We start from the raw sequence: 14,405 nt of genomic DNA, 5'->3' as shown, positions 1-14,405 counted from the left end.
TCTGGGAGGCAGGAATAACGGCACAAGCCCGAATAATCTAAACCCCAAGTGTGAAACCCGCAAATGTGGAGCCCCAGCTGTAGTCTGGGGTTTTTCTATTGGAAATCCTTGTAGAATCTGAAAAGAAAGAGTAATGAAAATGTTGTGGCTGATAGGAAAGATAACACCAAGAGTGATTCTTTGTTGAGGCCGAAAAGTCCGGTTTATTTTCAGCTGAGACTGGTGTGGAATTTCCTCCAAAAACAAACCAGAGTGAGGATAAAGGTGTTGATTTTCCCTTTTATACATTTTCAAATACAGACAGACAAAGAAACATACATCAATATGTCACTTCACATGTTTACATACATGGGTATATATATGCATGTCTCAGCATTTTCCTATTTAAGCCCTCTAAAAGCAGCCTGTAGCCAGTTACAGATAACTAAGGCTCAGCTATAGATATCAATCAGGGGCCTACTATTGACCTGTCAGGGGAGAGAAGTCCACTCTCCCTCCATTAGCTGTACCAAGGACCATCTCCCACTGAAATGTATGTATAGATAACAGACCCCCCTTCTTCCCCCTGTCCTGCCAGCTTGTACATCCTTAGAATCTATCACACAGAGAGTCTGATTTTTTTACATTTCACTGCTTCTAATGTGCATACAATATATGTCTGAAAACCTATATTTTCCAGTTCCCCATCAAAACCACACCACATCCAATATACTCCCAATATCACAATGAAGAGGAATGAGACATCCATACCAAAGTGATTACTAAACCACAGCACAATAGGGGAAATGTTAGCAGATTATTTCAGGTGGGGAAAAATGATATCCAAAGGAGCCAACAGAGGCACAGCATGACACAGCAATGGCAAAACCACCATATTGTATGATAAGCTCCAGGCAAAAAATGAGACTAAGACAACTGCAATTAAAAAACAGAGTAAGTTTATGCATTCACAGCCCTTTTGTGCAAGGAATTGAAGTTATAAAACACAAAGACATGGAAAAAAATCACACAGTGCACTTACCTAGCACTTTCAAATGTTGCAGATGCCGACTTTCCAATAGCACCAAATCCAACACCAACAGCCAAACCCTCTGAAACAGAAAAGGAAAGCAACAGTTGGTAGCCATGTGGTTTTACTGCATGCTAAAATCATAAAAAAGAAGATGCCTACTGCCTATTCCTTTCTTGGAATTTAAAAAAACCCTGCAACATTTATAGAAGGGAAACATGATTTCACATCAGCTGCCTCCAGTGCCATACTGAGAAGAAAGCAGGATATGTAATCGATCTATCAGTCAATCTGAATATGCATATCCAGATCCACTTTGACTGTGGATTGCTCATTTAGCTTCCACGGGATCATTATGTACACATATTTTATGTGCGATAGGGATGCACATTTATATCCAAATAGCATGGTTCAACTGAATGCAGTAAATGGTACTGTCCGGTGGCGCAGTGTACGGTGGGAAAGCGCTGAGCTGCTGAACTTGCGGACTAAAAGGTTGAAGGTTCAAATCCAGGGAGTGGAATGAGCGCCCGCTGTTAGCCCCAGCTTCCGCCAACCTAGCAGTTCGAAAACATGCAAATGTGAGTAGATCAATAGGTACCGCTCTGGCAGGAAGGTAACGGTGTTCCAAGCAGTCATGCTGGCCACATCCTTGGAGGTGTCTACGGACAACGCCGGCTCTTCGGCTTAGAAATGGAGATGAGCATCAACCTCCAGAGTCGGACATGACTGGACTTAACGTCAGGGGGAACCTTTACCTTTATCTAATTGGAATGCTTTAGTAAATATGTTGAGAAGTTTTAAAATGTTGGTCAGGAGCCACTTTAGGCAGAGCACATTTCTTGCCTGTATGCTCTTTTCTTTAATGCTGTAAGTACTGCACACCTCCTCCTGAGTCTCTAATTCATAAAAGGGCAAATGCTCTTAAAACAAGTTGTTGTAAGTAGGAATTAAATTCTGTTGCCACCATACTTGCTTTACTAATTTCAATGAGGCTTATATGCAACTTGAATAAAAGCCTTAAGCCATACTGGAAAAAGCCAAGGAGTCAATTTGTTAGTCTTTAAAGGCTCCTTGTTGTTTTTGCTGGAATAGGCTAACATGATTACTGTTCTCTAATTGAACCACAGAGCAGATCTGACCTTCTGAGAGCGCTATATTTGTTACTATATTTGCTGTAGTTATTCAGCTTTATCGGTTGCTACACAAACAAATAAGCACAAACAACTAGGAACAAAGACTGCTCTTTCGATGCAGAATTATAGGCAGTGACAAACAACATTGCAACACAACCCCACAAGAAATCAGTCTTCACAACTGAACTAATTATATAGAGAAAGAAACACACTGCAAAGCAACTCCTTTTATTGGACCAACTCACTTCTTATTTGAACAAGTGGTGTAGTGGAGCCAGAGATAGAGATCCAGGACTTCTTAATCAACAGGAGCTATGATGTTATTTGTACACCCCATTCTCATTCATTGTCTTTCATGTTCCCTGGTCTCCCCTGTTCTCAATAAGCTTAGCTGAAATGTATAGAATAGCTGAAAGGGAAATTGATTTTCTCAGTGGCTAAGCCTTTAAATGCAAAAAATTGGGTATGGTTTGATTTTGCATGATCAATTAAATGCAGCTTTACAAAAGAGCCATTGATACTGAAAACCACTAGAATCTAATGGACAATGATCAATGCACCAATACAACCACTTATGCTTTTGCACTCACTTGTAAGTAGCGTGCAAAAAACTTCATACAGCAGAGAGGAAGTACCATAGGACGTGGTGGGAGAGATATGCCCCCTCCATCCTCATCATACATAATCACGGCCCATGATGAGAATAAGCCATTTATTGTATAAATCCCTTTCTCCTCCCACCTATTAAATTGACTATATTCATCTTTGTGTGTAAAAAAATGATGTTCTATGAATGGGCAAAGGGGTGATGGAGATGGTGCAAGCACTTTCTTATATTTGAACCATATATAAACTAAGATGTCAGTTAAGGGTTGTCTAGCTTTACTTTTCTTTTATTAATTCTATTCTATCTACAAACATGTTTGCCATAGTATCTTTTAATCCTTTACTTTTTCCGATTTGAACCCAAGCAATAGAGTTGTAATTCTTGAACAATTTCCGTTGTTGAACCAGTTGAAATACATTCTAATATAGTTCCAAATTTGGCATTGCTACTAGAAGAATGAAGATATTTAGAGAAGTTAATAAACCTAAAAGTTGATGAACCTGCAATAAAAATCTCAATATATTTTTGCCATTTCTAATATTTTTCTATGTCTACTTTTAAAGGAATTTCACTAAATAAAAATAAAAATTTAGGGATGCTATGTGCTTTAACAGCTGCTGGTCTTCCCAATAATGATAGCTGTATTTTGGTCCATTCTTTTTGTATGTATATTGGTGTACTATTTTATAATTCTTATCGATCAAATGAAATTAAAAAATTGTCAAATGGATTCTTAAATATTTATATCCGGAAAAACTAACTGAAAAATTGGATGTCTTGTAACTGCCAGTGTGATCTGAACCTGCTTTTTTTATTAGTTCAGCATTAGCATTTAAGCAAGTCTTAATCTGTCAACTTCAGGGACATGGAAATCAGAATGCCACACTATAGCAGGAGTTTTCCAAGGTATTTAGTCCCATTGGCACTTCTGCTCTTTTGTGAAAGTGATCTGGAAACCAGTTGCAAAATAACAAATTTTGCAACTGGGTTTTTGCAAATGGGTGTGCTATATTACAAAAAACTGAGTATTGTCTCCAATCACAAAATGCTGACAACTATAAAAGGAATATAATGTCTCAATCCACCATTGCACATGCAGTTGATCATCACAGACCAGACTGATACAGTCAGCTTGATCCAATGCATATTTACTTCGAATTCAGGGTTCTTCTTCCCAGGAAGGTGTGTTTTAGACTGCAATCCAAGGTGCCTGGCTTGACAGCAGTACATGTGAAAAGGATCTTGGAGTTCTCGTGGACAACAAGTTAACCATGAGCCAACAATGTGATGTGGCTGCTAAAAAAGGCAACGGGATTTTGGCCTGCATAAATAGGAGTATAGTGTCTAGATCTAGGGAAGTCATGCTACCCCTCTATCCTGCCTTAGTCAGGCCACACCCAGAATACTGTGTCCAATTCTGGGCACCGCACTTGAAGGGAGATGTCGACAAGCTGGAAAGTGTCCGAGATTAGGGTGACTAAAATAATCAAGGGTCTGGAGAACAAGCCCTATAAGGAGCGGCTTAAAGAGCTGGGCATGCTTAGCCTACAGAAGAGAAGGCTGAGAGGAGACACGATAGCCACGTATAAATATGTGAGGGGAAGTCATAGGGAGGAGGGAGCAAGATTTTCTGCTGCCCTGGAGACTAGGACGTGGAACAATGGCTTCAAACTACAGGAAAGGAGATTCCACCTGAATATTAGGAAGAACTTCCTCACTGTAAGGAGAGCTGTTTGGTAGTGGAACTCTCTCCCCCAGAGTGTGGTTGAGGCTCTTTCTTTGGAGGCTTTTAAGCAGAGGCTGGATGGCCATCTGTCGGGGGTGCTTTGAATGTGATTTCCTGCTTCTTGGCAGGGGGTTGGACTGGATGGCCCATGAGGTCTCTTCCAATTCTATCATTCTATGATTATATGTATCTGTATCATGATTCTGTTGTAGGATGGATTATATGAATCTACGATTCCATATAATCCAGTTCAATGCATCTAGTCTGCATTCTGGAACTGCATTATATGGCAATGCAGATCCAGCCATAAAGGTTAAACACTATTTTAACTGCCTTGACTCTGCTCTAAGGAATCCTGGGATTTGCAGTGAGACACTTAGATTCTCAGGAATTAATGAATTAGAGCTTTCTGGAAAATAAACAACAACGACAATAATGATGATGATGATAATGATGATGATGATGATGATGATGATGATGATGATGATGATGATGATGTTCAACAGTGGCACTGAAGAAGGGAAAATCATTTAAAGTGAGGGCATAAATATGCCTAATGGCCAAACGATAATGTGCCACCAGCCAGAGGCCTATAAATATTTGGGCATATTACAGCTGGACAACATCAAGCATGAACATGTGAAAACTGTGGTTAGCAAAGAATACACACAACGAGTCAGAAAAATTCTCAAAAGCAAGCTCAATGGAGGCAACACCATCAAGGCCATAAACACCTGGGCCATACCTGTCATAAGATATACTGCTGGCATGATAAACTGGGCGCAGGTGGAACTGGACAATTTGGACAGAAAAACAAGAAAACTCATGACCATTCATCATTCACTGCACCCTCGCAGTGATGTTGACCAGCTATACCTGCCTAGAAGATCTGTTGGCAGAGGACTCTTACAAGTAAAACAAGCAGTCAAAGAAGAACATGCCCTGGCAAAATATGTAAAGCAAAGTGAAGAACCTGTTTTGATTGAAGTCAAAAATCAGAAACTCCTCAAAGCACAGCAGACAAAAAACCAATACAAGAAAACTGCACTACAAACTAGAGTTGACAGCTGGCACAACAAAATATTGCATGGAAAGTTCCTTGACAAAATTGAAGGAAAAGCTGACAAGGAGAAGACCTGGCTATGGCTCACAAATGGGATACTGAAGAAGGAGACAGAAGGCCTGATCCTTGCAGCCCAGGAGCAAGCCATCAGAATAAATGCAATTAAGGCCAAGATCGAAAAATCAGCCAATGACCCAAAATGCAGACTGTGCAAGGAAGCTGATGTAACCATTGACCATATCCTCAGCTGCTGTAAGAAAATCACACAGACAGACTACAAACAGAGGCACAACTATGTGGCCCAAATGATTCATTGGAACATATGCCTCAAGTACCACCACCCAGCAGTAAAGAACTGGTGGGATCACAAACCTGCAAAGGTAATGGAAAATGAACATGTAAAGATACTGTGGAACTTCCGAATCCAGACTGACAAAGTTCTGGAACACAACACACCAGACATCACAGTTGTGGAAAAGAAAAAGGTTTGGATCATTGATGTCGCCATACCAGGTGACAGTTGCATTGACTAAAAACAACAAGAAAAACTCAGCCGCTATCAGGACCTCAAGATCGAACTTCAAAGACTCTGGCAGAAACCAGTACAGGTGGTCTCGGTGGTGATCGGCACATTGTGTGCTGTGCCAAAAGATCTCAGCTGGCATTTGGAAACAATACATATTGACAAAATTACGATCTGCCAACTGCAAAAGGCCACCCAACTGGGATCTGCACGCATCATCCGAAAATACATCACACCGCCCTAAACGCTTGGGAAGTGTTCGACTTGTGATTTTGTGATATGAAGTCCAGCATATCTATCTTGTTTGTGTCATACAATGTCGTTGTGTAAATTAATAATATAATTCTAAATCAGCATGACACCATAAAATTACAATTATATCAAATTGCTGTTAACTGCTGTTTACAACTACACCAATTTACTCAAAAACCTTAACATAGCTCATAAAAGATTGATGGTGGAAATGTTACATAATTTCCGTTTAATCTGCATTTCACTTATGTTCATATATCACCCTTCGGGGTGAGAAGGGCGGGATATAAATGTCGCTAATAATAATAATAATAATAATAATAATAACAATAATAATAATAATAATAATGGGACTTCACAGTTCTTGTGGTTTAGTCAGGCTCACAGATATTAACTCTGAAGTCAGTCCCATCCACCCTTTCCAATAAAGCTTAATCCCAATAAAACAGGAATATGGCTGAAATCTAAAACAGCAGTTCTGAACCCGTGATCTGTGGAGACCCCTAAGGTTTGCAAGGAGATTCATGAAGGCTTGAAGAACTATACCATGCCTGGGCTTGTGCCAGTGTTACCTAAGGTGGCAGCAGGCTGCTAAATGGAGACAAAGGAGCCCAAGGAGACCCTGCCAAAATTGAAACATGGAGTGGGTGAGTGCAGAGAGGGCCTCCAGACCCTGATAGTATGAATGCTGTGGCAAAACTACAAACCCCATTATACAGGGCAAAGAGCAGTTTCTGATCAGGTTGACTGTAAAACCTAAATCCAATGTCTGCACTAAGACAAATGGTTATGGCGACTAAGCTTCAGAAAAATAGGAAAATGGTAAAAACAACTGCAACTGTGAAAACAATACATTTCTCAACTAATAACTTTTTACTGGAAAACCATACACAACCGCTGAAGAACTTATATTGCCTGCTGTAAAAATTATGCTTTCTGCATTGATCAGTAACAAAGCTGCCAAGGATCTTTTCTTCTTTGCCAAATGACAGAGTTAAGAAGCCAATTGACGATTTATAAGCCAATGTCAAGGGACAGTCATTAGGAAGAATTCATATGTCCTCTTATTTTGCTCTGGACTGGATAAAAGTACAAGCATGACAGTCTTTATAATGGTGTGTTAGACCTTTGCTATATTGTGAAGCTTTTTGGCTGTCATGAGGAAAGATATTTAGGAACTGAGAGACAAGACAAGATTATTCCTCATGGAGCAGCAATTTTAATTCAGCAATTGTTTGACAGATTTTTCCTGGTTAATATAATTAGCATATCTGTCAGATATCTTTGCCCATTGAAATATGAGCAACTAAAATCTTCAAGGATAAAAGTTAACAGTTTTCAAGTTGTCTTGCTTGAGGCCACCTTGCCAATAGAACCTTGTTTTAAGAAAAGACCGATCAAGGCAATTTAGGATGAAAGAAGCACTGAAAGGGAGAAGTGAAATAGAAAACAGTGAGCAACCATGGGGATGGCACATGTGCTTCACCTTAGGCTTTGCACCATCCAAATAATATAATGACCAACAAAAAACAAAATAAGGAAATCTTCCTACCTAAACTGGTGAGTCTATCTGTCTCTATTTTTGAAAAAGCAGTTGACCAAATTTAGTGTTTATTATTCGTTTATCAAGGGCAAAGTTTTTGCTCCATGCAATCCAGATTTCTGACCCTCCCTCAGCTTAATATTGTAGACCCCAGAGTGGATTTTATTTCTGAAAACTGGACTGATAGGCAGCTCCAGAAATTTGCTCACAACACTTTTCTTACTGCCATTTGCTACATATCTTATTGCAGAAAAATGGGCAAATTCCAGATCAGTAGTCATGGATGAGCCAAGCAGCAGCTCTGCAATGACTATAGCACTCTTCCATTTTAGTTGGGTGGTCTCACTCTAAAAACCCCTATTTAACACCCATCACAAAGATTTTCCTAACATGTCTTCACTGCCGATCCCAAACACAAGCTGTTAATAATTAAACTCCCCAGAGTACTCTTCTCAAAGACATTTGGTGAGTGGAGTGGCAGCTCCGTGGTGCCTTTTCTGGCCACCCTTACTCCCTCCATTTGGGCCTGTGCTGTCACCAGCAACCTTCTGAAATGATACCACCAAGACACTTCCACTACTATTCCAGGGGGTTAAAATGGGTGGCCTTTGTGACCTCTTCCAGCTCTGCGATTCTATTTCCATTTTGCCTCCTGTCGCTCACTGGCATACAAAAAAAGAGTGAGGATCACCTGCCTGAATGAAAGGGATAGATGGAAAGTGGTGGGTGCAGACTGCTGAGCAAAACACCCCAGAGAAGATGGAACTCTGTAGAGAGACTACATGCAGGACGACGCAAGTCCACAATGTGAGGAACATTTGGGAGATGCAGTGTAGCTTTCCAGGGCTACACCTGAGCCAGTATGGATCATATTGGGGACTCCACCTCTAAAGTGTTAACCAAGTTAATACATATAAGAGAAGATTTACAGTGTGCCAGTTTTCTAGATTGCTTAATTACTACAGCATAAGAACTCAGCATGCTCTAATAGAAGCTTCTCTAGCAGGTGCATTTACATCTCCACGGGGTATAAATCGAACTACCTTAATTACAACTGTTAATAGGACGAGGGAAGCATTTAGTCTTCAGACAAGCGCAGGAAACATGACATCATTATGTGCTTTTGGCTTTGTCCCTAGAGATGAGTCTTGAAGTTGCTTCCTCTGTAATTGACTCGTTCTTGACTCACTTACGGGCATCTCTCAGACAATCAATCCTCTAAATATCCCAAAGTCGGTTCACCTTTCTCAAATACTGAATTTTCATACAATTGTTTTTCATACAATTATTCATCACCTGTAATTTACAGGCATTAAGAAATAAGAGGTAGACTTGTTTCCTTTGACTCCATCACCAAACGAAAAGTGAAAGGGGGGAAGAGGAAAGATATAGAGCTATATTCTTTACAACAGCCTCTTGATGTGAATGTGACTTCACTTGCACACCACGAAATGGAGGCAAGGCCAATCTGAGTAGACTGGTGACATCAACTTTATTTTCAGATGACAGGAAAGTTCTACTAAGTGCCTCTTCATAATTGCTACATTTCAGGACATATCATGCACTAAATTAATAACAAAAGGTTAGTCACAGTACTTGAGGTTATCAGGCAACGCCCAGGTGTAGAAGAACTCTGCAGCCAACCTGTTCCTATCTGGATTAATTCACGTCACCCATTCACCACTGTTGCTACGTTCACCTCTAGCACTAAGACACAATTTCAATTAGGCAAACAAATTGGTCTCAAAAAGGCTATTTCTGAAGAGTTTAAAATCTGTGAGTACTTTGAAAAGCTTTCATTAAAATTTAGACAAAATAGAAGACCTACCACTTGTCTGAAAGTGTAAAGGATTACACAAGACTTGACAATGGCCATAAATCCCATTGGAAATCCCCAAGTAGCCAGCAATGTCAAAGATCTTTGTCCATTGGGAACCCCGAAAATAATACAGGATTTTCTAAGTCAATAATGCGGTATTCATTTTCAAATAAAGGGGACTAAAAAGCCTTGATCAAACCTTAGTGCTCAACCAATAATGATACAAATTATTTCAGGTATCCAGTGCTATTCCCATCTTCAAAGACTGTATTACATAGTTGGATCAGTATGCTAACTGAGAAAAAGAAGTTGATAATATGAACTTTTTCAGATGTAAGTTCATTTCATCAGACTGAAATATATAAAAGCTTATGCTACTAACTTCTTTCTCACAATCCCAAGGGTGCTACAAGAGACCTTTATACTCTCATCTCCATTTTTTTCCTCTCCAGGGATTTGGGAATATGGCTTAACAGGACTCAAATCCAGGGCAGTTTGCATTTGTACCCTCGGTCATATGGTCTGAGTCAATGGCAAAATACTGAAGCTTAACTTTTTTTCCCCCTTTTAGAATTCTATTCCATAATCACATTAAGATAAGCCACTAGGAAATACAAGTAATTTCTACACTATTTGTCAAATTACAGAGTACTTTAATAGTTTTATCTCCATTTTTTTCACCTTCATTGTTACTGTCAAAAAACCCTTCTTTTGAAGCAATTATATTGAAAAATATCTAAAATACTGAAAAGCTGGAAATTTCATAGTTGAATGCTGATTTGAATCTGGACTGCTCACATTCAAATTCAGGATTTATAACTACCGCCCCTTGGGGAGGCAACTTTTTGCTCATTTTGTTCTTGCTTGACAGAACAAATAATTTCAGCAATTTTTTACTTGTTCCATGAGATGCCATGATTTCTGTGCAATTCCTGAACATTATTCAACTTCATAACATATTTTAGGAAAACTTCAAATATACACATTGTTTCCCTGCACAGAAGAATATGCACATTTTCTGCAAATTAATGCACACATTTTTCCCCCTTGCCCAAAATGCATGCTTTTTATGTAGAAAACATGCTTTGGAGGAAACAACTTCTTGTTTCTAATCCAATACCATTATTCTTGCATTATGCAAAATGCATTTTATGCAAAATAGATTGATTGATCTGCAAAATACTGCTTTTTCTACAAAAAATATAGTCTGCCCCAAAACATATCATTTGTATAGGAAAATTATATGTGTGATTGTGCAAATGAATTATCTCCAACAAAGTCCCTGAGTGCAAAGAACTTTCTTACTTTTTTATTATCAAAGGTAAGCCTAGAGACATGGCACTTTTTGTGTGTGAACAATGCGAATATTAAAACATTTTTTCACGTATTTCCCCCCCAAAGTTTCAATAAGGCTATAAGAGATGGCAAAAAGGATGTCTCATCCTTTAGTTAGAAGGTGAGTACAAAAGAAAATATGAACGGATACATCTTTTCTCATGGCTGCATGTTATAGAGACCAAAAATATCTACGTTTTATGGAACAATTATGAAAGATGCTGGAGCCCAACATATATTGTTTCTAGTCATTCTGATGCCACAAACAACAGGACTCCCAGCCAGGGAATAACCAGAAGTTCACAGGTTTAGTGATGCTTATCATTTTGGGTGTTAATACATTACCCAACCCAAGAAAAAGAATTCTTGGTGTCTTGGCATTCAGGCCTGCTCCTGCGGTTATTTGGTGTGCTGATTCAGAAAATTGCATTAGATAGATCACATCAACTCTAATTTCTTAGATAAGAGGAAACTGGCATCATTTTTGGAATCAGCAGGTCAAATATACCCAGAAACAGGGGACCAAAATGTGTGTTGGTCAGTGTTACCTATTTCTCTGGAGTTCTGAGGAAGTCTATTCATAGCACAGAATTATGCTGCGATGACTGCACTTTAATAATAACAGAATTCAATGTTTGCCGTTCCTTCAGGGGTACTGGATTTATCATAGGCAATCCCTCATGGCCAAGTATAACTATTTTCCAGAGGCAAAGTTTTGGTGATGGATCCATAAGTGACTAAGAGACCTATTCTGGATTGGCATGGTCTGTCACAATGAGGACACAGATTTCCAGATGGAAAAAGATCCCAACAAGGATTTACTTGACATACCTTCCTCTTGGTATGTTTCTTACTTTCGTCCTCTGCCCATGCCTTTTCAAAATCCATAGCACTATTGGTAAGAATACTCGAGGGCCAGGGCTTCCTATTTCTTGGTGTGTATGCCATACTTTTAAGGTTAGCTTTAAGCCCATCTTTAAATCTCTTTTTGTCAGGACCCAGGCTGCAGAGCACCAATAACCATGCGCAGAGGCCAGATTCTATCTAATATCTTTATTAAAGGAATATATAAAGTCAATAAAAACAAGTGTAGAATATAGTTCAGAAATAGACCTTTCAGGAAAGGTCAAATATAGTCCAGGAAAACAATGTCCAATATATGATATTAAAGCCCAAAGTTATAATCCACTTCACCGAAACACACACTATCTGGCAAGCAATAGTGTGGGGAACTGTCCATAGTCTTAGAGGCTTAAGGTAAATCCGAAGGAATAGAAAACAAGGCTTGAATCCGAGAAGCAAGGTCCGTGGTTAAAACGCAAGGCAAAGCAAGACTTGAGACTTAACAAGGTCCAACTTGAAACAAGGCAATCGTGGAACAAGAACTGAGTCCATAGAAATCCGTGGAACAAGGCAGGGCTGGGAACTTGATTCAGGAGCTGGGAACTGGAGTAGAAGTCTACACACGATCTCACTCCACGAGCTGACGAATTGACTCCGCAAGGTTTCCTACGAGGGCAAACACCTAAATAGGATCTCGTTTTCCCACCAAAGAACACTTTCTCTGGGGAACAAGAACCGAAAGCCATTCTGTGTCCAGATGCATGACTCCCTAAAGTTTCCCAAGGGAAACAGACTTAATCATCTAATTGTCTGGCAGCGATCCTGGCGCTCCGGCGAGTCGCCTCGCGAGCGCCTCTTTGTTAATTATAATAATCTCGGCGAGAAAATGGGGGAGATTTCTGCTCAAGGCTTGTTTGGCTGGCTTCTGGAGGGCAGATATCCTGCAGGTGCAAGGGCTCCAATTCTGGCTGAAACGGTGGGAAACCCAAGTTTTCCTCTTCATCTGCCACAATAATACTAGGAACGGGACTACATGGCCCATGAGTCATCACACTTTTGCTCTCTACCAACATTCCCTTTTCCATTCTTAAGCTGAGAGTAAAGTAACTGCTTTGGGAGATGATGATTGGACATTTGAACAATGTGGCCAGTATAGAAAGTTGATGTCAGAGGATCATCGCTTCAATGCTGGTGATCTTTGCTTCTTCCAGAACACTGACATTTGTTCACTTGCCTTCCCAAGGAATTTGCAGGATTTTTTTGAAGGCAACACTAATGGAATCTTTCCAGAAGTTGAGAGTGATGTTTGTTGATGATTCATGTTTTACAGGCATACAACAGAGAGGACAATAGCTTTATAAACAAGCATCTTGGTGTCCCTACAAATGTCCCTTGCTGAGAATTCAGAATGCCCTAAATTATAAATTCAGTGATTCCACAAGACAGCACCTTGGTAGCTGAATTGAAATAATAGCACAATTATGTAGTATAGTTGGGCGCTCAACTTCTTAGTCAATTGCTTAAATAGCTGTATGTACCACTGAAAAACTTATCCAGAATTTCCCCCTTCCAAGAAAGTTCTTTAAAGGCTTCAGCAACAAAGCAAATCAATCCTTCAAACTCAACCACATTCCTCCCAACAGGAAATTCTGCCTGTATGTGTACTATGCAAAGGTGGCAATCTATATCTGAAAAATCTGTGTCACCTCAATTACCTACTTAAACCCTCTGTTATCAAAGGGCAGAAATAATGGTGGGAGAGAAATGAAAGAGTAAGCATACGGAAGGGTGAAAATGGCAATGGTCTAAAGAGTGTTGCTAGAAACAAAATAGGCCTCAAACATTAATGCAAATGGCAGAAGAAGCACCGCTGGGGAAAATTGAGTTCAGCAGATCATGGGAGGGGTACATGTTGGTTGAGAGCTGCAGAGTGAGGGTGAGTTATAGATGTGAACATTGGGAAGATAGTTAAGAATAGAAATGAGCAACACCGACAACACTTGTTTAAGTTGCAAATGTGCCAGGTGAGGCTTTAAAAGACAGGGCCATCCAATTATCATTGTGGAGGGCAATTTCTTCTTTTGATGACACATGGGATGGGGAAGAAAAAACTTCCTCAGGAAAATTACTGTGTGGAATTGTCATGATCAAATTACAGTATGAGTATTCAGAGCTCTGAGACCTTTAGCCAGAACATATCATGTAACAGCATAATATAACTCGATAATGAAGGTGGTTCTCAGCAATACTGCTTGGACAACTTTGACCTTAGGAGAATGGGCCAGTGACAGCCCAGATTGAGGAGTATTGCAATTATTTCCTTCCTACATTCTTTCCTTCTATTCATGAAGTATATTCCACAATCTCTTCTATACCATGTAAAGTTCTGGAGATAACTTAAGGAGGTTATGGAGTTAGGGGTTGGATTCCCAACATAAACTATGAGATGGACACTGAGAAACCTAGCTGGAAATTGGATAACAATGAATGTGGTATAGCTCCCTTTAAAGCAGGAGTGGGCAAACTGCAGCCTCTCCAGATTAAGCCTT

At 39.7% G+C, this 14,405-nt stretch overlaps 1 protein-coding gene across 3 annotated transcripts in view; it reads right to left on the bottom strand.

Moving 5' to 3' along the window:
- Positions 1 to 14,405, bottom strand: part of slc39a11 (solute carrier family 39 member 11) — a 432,840-nt gene that overhangs the window by 64,545 nt on the left and 353,890 nt on the right. For all 3 annotated transcript variants that reach the window (XM_062970859.1, XM_062970860.1, XM_062970861.1), the window contains one exon: positions 1,022 to 1,091. In XM_062970859.1, the coding sequence (XP_062826929.1) occupies positions 1,022 to 1,091 (70 nt within the window). The remainder of the gene's footprint in view (positions 1 to 1,021; positions 1,092 to 14,405) is intronic.

The sequence above is a fragment of the Anolis carolinensis genome, chromosome 2 (genome assembly GCF_035594765.1).
Source record: "Anolis carolinensis isolate JA03-04 chromosome 2, rAnoCar3.1.pri, whole genome shotgun sequence".
Taxonomy (NCBI): domain Eukaryota; kingdom Metazoa; phylum Chordata; class Lepidosauria; order Squamata; family Dactyloidae; genus Anolis; species Anolis carolinensis.
This window is presented reverse-complemented; position numbering and strand designations above follow the sequence as displayed.